Below are 8,266 nucleotides of genomic sequence, written 5' to 3' on the forward strand. Positions count from 1 at the left end.
CTCACTTTGCTTTTCTGTAAATATTTTTTGCCTTCATTCTTGAATAAAAGTTTAGCTAGATACATAATTCTGGCTTTACACCTATTTTTTCAATCAGTTGAGATGTTAAGGACTTCTATTTTTTACTCTACTGTTTTACTTTACTGTTCAGCTACTCTACTGACTTCTGGTTTTCATTGTTGCTATTGAGAAACCTGTTTACGTCTATTTGCAATTTTTTAAGTAGATAATATTTTACATCTGATTTTTTTTTTTTTTTTTTTTTGGCCGCACCGCATGTGGGATCTTAATTCCCTGACCAGGGATCAAACCTGTGCCCCCTGCAGTGGAAGCACAGAGTCTTAACCACTGGACCTCCAAGGAAGTCTCTACCTGATTATTTTAAACACTTCTTCTTGTCTTGAGGGTCCTGATGTTCCACCAACATGTGTCTTAATGTTGATTTTGTTTATCCTGCTTGCATTCATGTGCTTCCTGAATCTGAGACTCATGTCTTACATAAGTTTTGGAAAATTCTCAGACACTATATTGTCAAACATAGGCCTCTCCTCAATTTTCTCCATTTTATTGTTCTGGAACTCTAAATAGACCTCCCTGTTCTATCTTTCCTATGTCTTAACTTCTCTAATTTCTCTTTTCTATAGTCTACCATTTTTTTTCTATATTACCTTTAGTAATTTCTTTATATCTACCTTCCAGTTCATTATTCTTTCATTTGTGTCTTTTTTTTAAAACTGTTTTTAAAATGTGCTTTGTGGCCCATTCTTTTGAGTTTTTAATGTGGGATGGCTGGCCATATTTATTTTATATTTTTTAAAAACCAATTAATCTATAATCCAATCACTCAAATATTATCAAAAACCTCTATCTACCTGTATGCTCCTCCTCATTCCATTCCCTGGCCTCCCCTCTCAGAATTACAGTATGTATTTGTGTTTATCATTTCCTTTAGTTGTAGCTATGGCTTAGATTTGCTTGTCCTTGAATTTTCTATAAAGCTTATCATACTATATTAAGTTTATTTCAATGATTATAACTTTCATTTATCCAAGTTATCTTTGGCTCTTTTTAAAATCTGCCACATTATTTTTGATAGTCCCTTGTTTGTTGCACGTTTTTGTTTATCTAAATGTTTTCAATGTCATTTCATACTATACGTTGTAAAGATAAATAAAAATTATTTTTTCTGTTTATAAAGGAAAAAGAAACCATTTCGGCTCTCTCCCTCCTTCTAAGAGTGTTTCCTAGGAAAATCTAAAGAGCCTAAATTCTCACTCTAACATTTTGGAATGTAAATAAGTCTCTCTGAAGGCCTGGGCTTCAACTGTTTTGAAATGTAAACACCTAGGAAGATACAGCTTCACCTTGGGAGCTTAATGTAGGTGTAACCATTTGTTTCTCAGGAAAATAAAAGTTTTATTTTTCTTTTGAATGAGGACAACTAATTAAACAAATGGCTACCACAAATCCCAAGTGAACTTAGGGTGAAGGAATGTGAAAAAATAAAAACTTAACTAAGAAAGATCTGGCCACAAACTGTGATGTCAAATCCTCCTATGGAAAACAAGTTACTATTAATCCAAATAATAAGTGATAGTCGTGCTGCCAAATGGAAAATAGGGTACTACTGATCCCAAAGCCTCATGTTATATGCTAGCTAAAAATAGTGTGAGAGAAAAGGATTATAATTAGCTTAGCTGTATAAATTGTGTGAGGTCTTATTCTGATTTGGTAGTTTCTTGTGGATTACCTATATACAGCTATTTTATAATGTGCTTATTCAACAATAAATGTGTTTGCTTTCTTTCCACAGTGATGTGAAGAGGTCTCTCTTTGTTGATAAGGTTTTTACTTCTCCAACGATATCTAATAATTCCAACACCTATGGACTGTAATTTTTCTCTTTGTTGTTTCTCATCATCATCTCATGCTTGGCATTTCTTAAGAGTGTGGGAATTCAAGGGGCCTGGGTTGAGACATTCCTCTGGAAATTTGAGTTTGTTTTTGCCAGACACCAAAATACACTGCCCATACACAACTACTTTGCTCATTTTTCTGCTAGAGGTTCCTTAGACCATGCAGGTAAAATAAAATCAAACCCTAAACCTGCATGAGGGCAGACCTGTGGTTATGAATTATCAGGGGATACTTTTTCCTCCCACCCAGTACCTAAGGCCAAGCCAGACAAGACTAACTTGGTTCTTCCCTTTGCCAGTAAGCAGACTATATTTTATCCTTTAGATTCAAGTGTTCTAGTGTTATGCAGCGGTCTCAGCCAACCTTCCCCTCCCCTCTCCCCCACTCCTCCCTTGTATAAGCTTTACTTCTATTCCACAGAGCTGTTCTTAAAACCTAAGGCTCTTTCACTTCAGCAAACGTCCATAAGGTGGCTCTAGAAATCAGCTTATGCTTATCACAGTTTTCAGTTCTTATTCCCTGCCTCACCCCTGCCCCCAACCAGATTCCCTCACTTTCTTGCAACCTCATTATAGTTTGATTTGAGGGGGTGGTATTTTACTCGATTTTTTTCATCACGAAGGTTTTTAAAAATATGTCACCCATTGTGTTGCTGGAAGGAGAAATCTAAGGCATTTGTTTTATAATGGTTATACCTCTTACCAGCCACTACTCTAGGAAAAGATGGAGGTAGAGAGAACAGATATGTGAATATGAAACAGAGCAACTTGCAGAATATTACTGTTCTCCTCAACTAATTCTCTCAGGTATCTTGAATATACTGTAAGCACTATGAATCTCTTTAGAACGTGAATACATGATATGAAGCACAAATTTTATGCTATCTGCTTTACTACAGGAATGTGCCAAGTGTTCATTTTTGCTCTTGTTCTCTTTCTCCTCATTTTCCCAATACTTTCAATAACAAGACCCTTAATCCACAATTTCCTTAGTTAAAAGTATTCAGAACTTCTGGTTTTCTATTCTCCCCCTCATAGGAATAAACTTGAAATGTCAATCAATTCACTAGGCCAGTTGATTTATTGCTACTTCTACATGACCTGCAGCACCAGCACTATGCTGTTACTCCCCATCAGTCCATTGAACAAAGACTAGTAACTTCTGCTACCACAAACACAGAAGATTTTAATAGGACAATTACCTATTTAAGGACCAAGTATTCCTTTAAGGGATATGGGCGGCAATATCAGGACTTGGCTTCAGAAGTATAGGCTGAATTTGCAAAGTGTTGCTAAGCTTGGTCTTTCAAAAACTTGGGTACCTAGCCAAATGAGCCTACTTCAGTAGTACACTTAAACACTACCTTGGTCCCCTCCAAAAGGCACAAAATGTCTTGAATATTCAAGTTGTGATTTCTGTTCTGTTTTATAGCACACTTCTGTGGCAGCAGTGTGTGAGATTAGAGAGAGGGAAATGGGAAATCGGGACACAGTTAGAAAACAATAAAAATAATCTAGTCATATGGGGAAATAAGTGGTCTGGAGCAAAAATTTTAGGAACTGTGGTTTAAGAGGGATCTGAGGCAATCTAGGTTAACCTCCTGGTATCTATTGCTTAATCTGGAGGCGAGAGGAAGATGGTAGAATGTTAGCTCCACCAGAGAAGAAGTCCCTACTGATTTACTCCACGTTTCTAGACAGTGCCTGGCACATAATATGCATTCAATATACACTTGACTGAATGAATACGGCAGCGTTAGACAGAATATGGGAAAGGAGGAAAAATGCATTCGAACTCGGGGGCTTAATTTGAGGGAGAAGGGAGTCGAGAAATTTCCCACTGACAAAACGGAGCATGTCACGAAGGGGAGCTAGTTCTGGAGGAAAAGTATGATTACTGGAAGTTGTAGTGATCAAAACTGCATTTCTAATATTAGAATTAGAATTTCTAATATTAGTTACCCAATAAGGGGTTATTTATCTAAAGGCCAACCACATTAGCTTACTTGAACATGACCTTCGCCTAGGTTAGCTGGGATGCAAATTCTCTCTAGATTTCCAAGAATTCTCTAACCACGTAAAAATTTTTCTTCCTGGAGGCTGTTCGCACACACTCCTCCCTCTTTCTGCACACAAACGCGAGAAGCAGGTGTTGGCAGAAAAGAAGCCGGCAGCTGAAGGACCAGAGCTAAAATCCAGTCTCTGCCTCAACTGCCGCACCTGCCCCTGTCTTCTGGGCTCCACCAAGGGGAGATTTGGAAGAAGATGACTTAAAGTCACAGGGTGGAAGCAAAACCAGAACAAGGTCAGGAGCTCGTGTCCAACTCTTTAACTCCTGGTTCCGGGTTATTTCTCTGGGGTGCATCTGGCGCCAGCCGCGGAAATACGACCGAGTCTGGGTAAAGGTCGCCAGGTGAAGGGATGATAGCCAGGAGACCTCTACGTTTGTCAAGGTTGACCGTCTCCCTCTAAAAAGGCAAAACGTGCGGCTCAAACAGCATTAAGTCAACCAGCAGGAGACCTGTTACCTTACAGGCTAATGCCCTCGATCCACCCCTCGACTCCGCTCCACCCTCCCCGTCGGCACGCGCATGCACCCTAAGGCCCGAGGTTGACGTCAGCCCCTCCCGGCACAACCTCGGTGTCGTACCTCTAATGGCCTGTCGTAACTGCCCGGAGGGAAAGGCCGGGAGAGGAAGGGCATTCACGCTGTTCCCCTCACAGTACTAGCAGGTATGCGCGCGCGCAGGGTCCTAACTCAGCCCCGGAGACCCGAGCCAATGGGGCGCGGCGACGTCACTACGTATCAGTTCGCCGGGCCGCACGTCAGGAGGGCAGAGGGCGGAGCCAGTTTGGTTGCATTTTCACCCGTACATAGGCGCGGACCGGCGTGTCCTTGGGATTAGAGAGCTGGACGTTTGGCTTGCGAGCGGGAACGGCTTAGTCGTACACGGAGAAAGAACGGTGGGCGCGGGGCGCGGAGGCCACGGCGGGCGAGAAACCGAGCCATGAGGGCGCGCGCCTGCGTGGGGGGTGCGCGGGTGGACTGAGGCCCGTGAGCGGGGGCCGGGTGGGGGACAGGGAATGGGGGGCCCCGGACTGCGCCCAGCCCGGCGGGCTACGGCGTGAGGTGGGGCGGGACCCTAATTAGGTCGTGGCGTGGTCTCGGTCAAGGTCCTGAAAGCTCGGAGGCGGCTTGTTCGCGGTTCCTTCCGAGACGCGGGCCCTCCGTTGTCGGGACTGCGGGGCTATGGCAATGATAGACGAGATTTCCTCTGGAGTGAGGGCGGGAGTCGGGGGACGATGCGCAGCGCGTCACGTCCTCTTTCCAAGAGAGCAAAAGCTGCTGCTCTTCCAATAAGTCATTACTTTTCCTGGCCACCTGTCGCTCCCCCCCCTAACCTGCTCAGGCACCCCGGAGAGGTAGGTTTCATCACAGTGTCCTTGAAACCGGCTTGGATTGATGACCTCGTGGTCTCCCCCGGGGATCCCAGAGCTGGAGAATGGGCATTACCGGGGAGACCTCAAAAGCCTGCTGCTGGCCTCCCACCCACAGCAAGGCAATTTAGAGGGACCTGAGCAGGCTGAATCAACCATTATCTCCCTTTTTGTAAAAATGTATTTTGCCTTATCTTCAGAGGTGGCTTTAAATTGTAGTATGAATAATTAGACCGCCGTAAAAGTTGGAATTTTGGTGGTTTGGGTTTAATATGTTCATAGTTCAGCTTATTCAGATTTGTGACTTTGTGACCTTGATGTCATCTTTTGAAATGGTTTTGAAGTAGGTTCCTAATTTGCTTTCATCACGTATGTCAACTGGAAAAAAATGCACAAAGTAAGAGCTGTAAGTTCTGTTTGGGGCAAAATGGGGACTAGAGACTGGGAGACAGCATTTCTTTTTTTTTTTTCTCGGCCCCAGCATGCGCTTGTGGGATCTTGGTTCCCCAACCAGAGGTTATTTATCTAAAGGCCTCTTTTGCCAGTTTTTCCCAGACCACAGAGTGCCTCATTCCTGATCTCTACCCTGAACTTTTCAGGATGTGTTGAAGGTCAGCAGCTGCAGTGGCTTGTGCCTTAACGCTTGTAGAGGCAGATGTCAAGTGTCAATTTTTAGTTGACACACACACAGAGACGTGTTTTTAAGGAAGTTCTTCCAGATAGTGTTTTTTGTGTTAAAGAATCTTTTGCAAGTGAACTAAGTAAAACAAAATTCAACCTGGTATATAATGTCATAAGTTTGCAGTGCGTTAGTGGCTGGAGTTGATCGTTGGTTTACACTTTTTTTACTTGGAGAACAAATTAATTGAGTCTTTCATTTTTAGATTTAAAAATGTGTGATGTTGAGAAGGGCAAGAAGATTTTTGTTCAGAAGTGTGCCCAGTGCCATACTGTGGAAAAGGGAGGCAAGCACAAGACTGGGCCAAATCTCCATGGTCTGTTTGGGCGAAAGACAGGTCAGGCTGTCGGATTCTCTTACACAGATGCCAACAAGAACAAAGGTAAGAGGCGGGCCATTGTTAACTAACACAAGCACAAATTGCATGAATGTAACCTTTGGTAAACACTTTTTCAGGAGTGTGACATACTTAACAATACATCCCTCCTTGTTTAGGCATCACCTGGGGAGAGGAGACGCTGATGGAGTATTTGGAGAATCCCAAGAAGTACATCCCTGGAACAAAAATGATCTTCGCTGGCATTAAGAAGAAGTCAGAAAGGGCAGACTTGATAGCTTATCTCAAAAAAGCTACTAATGAGTAATAGTTGGCCACTGCCTTATTTATTATGAAACAGCTGTCTCATGACTTTTTATGTGTACCATATTTAAATTGATCTCATACACTAGAATTCAGGTCATGAATAGCTGATGTAATATTTCTGTCCTGATTTAAATAAGATTGGCTTGTGGCTAAATGAATATGGTCAGCTTTTTGAATTTTGATAGTAATTCTGGTTCAGCAAGTACTGTCAGTGTTTTCCCCTTCTAAAGAGATGATTAAACTTGAATAAGGAATGTTAAACTTTTCAGGGATATGGTGAATGCCTTCTCAAACCCTATAGGAGATTGGTTTTATATTTAGATTTCTATAACTGGTTATATTAATATATTTAAATATTGAGAAGCTCCCTTCACTGTCTCATAGACCAGCAAGATTCACCTTGTGTTTCAAGTTGTGTTCATTCACTTGTTAAGGCAAGGGCTGAAGATACACTGACAATGTCCACTTTATCTTTTTGGTCTTAAATATGCCAATTTAATTAAAATTCTCCATCTAAAATATTGCGTTTTACTTAATGAAGGGCATTTTAGTGTGGTTTATGTATAGCATCAGATAAAGAATATTTAGTACTTCTCACATTTTAGAGATGATCTTTAAGATCAGATGTTTTTAAAATTCATTGTGACATGATAGGTTGGGAAACTTGCTTGTGAATTCTTTACAAAGTCAGACTAAGTTATAATTCAGGATTGTCTTTTAAACAGGTATTCAGAAACAAAACTGTAGAACTACTGTAGGTGTGTGGTTGGTAATGATGCTTTTGCCAACTCAGAAGGGTTAAGGTAGAGGAGCTCTATCATTAGCACAGATTTGTAAATTATCTGATCATAAGGCTTGAGAATTAAAAACAAAGTCACAGATCATGATTTTTCTAATGTGCTTGATTTAATGACATACCAAGATGGTTGAAAAATATAATACCTCAAAATACGCAGCATTGTTACTAGTCATAGTACTAGATTGTGTTTACTTGGTCTTCTAGGACAGCCTGCCCTAGAACACTTCAGTAATCCACCCGGTTTCTTTGGCCAGAATGAGCACTGCAGCATTTATGCCAAAGGTAGAAAGAAGAATGTGTTTCTGGCCATAGTTTTGTGGTATGTATAGTACATGGTTGTAGTATATGTACTAAATTATTTCATATATAGTTTGTGCTGTACATGTTTAGAGTAGTCCCTAGAAATTTTATGGAATGGTGAGCTTGGACTAAGCCATAAAGAATACTGAGAGAAATTCTCGGTGGGGGAAGTAAGTCTGTGCTGGTGGTGAGAGCCATCTCTTTGTGTGACAGTGAGGAAACCAGGAAGAAGCCTTATCAACAGTGATGGGGATGAGTAGGTAGGCCTGTAAGGCCTGGCAAAGCACTTTGTAACTTGTGAATCTTATTTTCAGTCATTGGAGAAATGTGAGAAAGCAGTCAGTCTGGAAACATGTGCAGAAACAGTTTGGGGAAGCAAAAGAAAGCCTGCTGTAATTCAGGTGGTATCCAGAGATGGTGTAGCAATTAGCTTCTGAGAGAGTTCTGGACCAATATGGGAAGACGTGGAGACCAGGGAACTGATTTATTTC

The 8,266-nt window shown here is 41.5% G+C and overlaps 1 protein-coding gene across 2 annotated transcripts; it reads left to right on the top strand.

Moving 5' to 3' along the window:
• Positions 1-4,756: 4,756 nt before the first annotated feature.
• CYCS (cytochrome c, somatic) lies at positions 4,757-7,560 on the top strand. 2 transcript variants are annotated; one of them, XM_022584924.3, is made up of 3 exons: positions 4,757-4,880; positions 6,239-6,415; positions 6,529-7,560. In XM_022584924.3, exons 2-3 carry the CDS (start codon positions 6,247-6,249, stop codon positions 6,675-6,677), a joined length of 318 nt encoding a protein of 105 aa, XP_022440632.1. In that variant the 5' UTR covers positions 4,757-4,880; positions 6,239-6,246; the 3' UTR covers positions 6,678-7,560. The 2 variants fall into 2 exon arrangements, with proteins under 2 accessions (XP_022440632.1, XP_089773730.1); XM_089917604.1 differs by lacking the exon at positions 4,757-4,880 and adding an exon at positions 5,245-5,339.
• Positions 7,561-8,266: the final 706 nt, after the last annotated feature.

The sequence above is a fragment of the Delphinapterus leucas genome, chromosome 9 (genome assembly GCF_059928025.1).
Source record: "Delphinapterus leucas isolate spDelLeu-1000000601 "Yukka" chromosome 9, BTC_Dleu_Yukka2, whole genome shotgun sequence".
Lineage (NCBI taxonomy): Eukaryota > Metazoa > Chordata > Mammalia > Artiodactyla > Monodontidae > Delphinapterus > Delphinapterus leucas.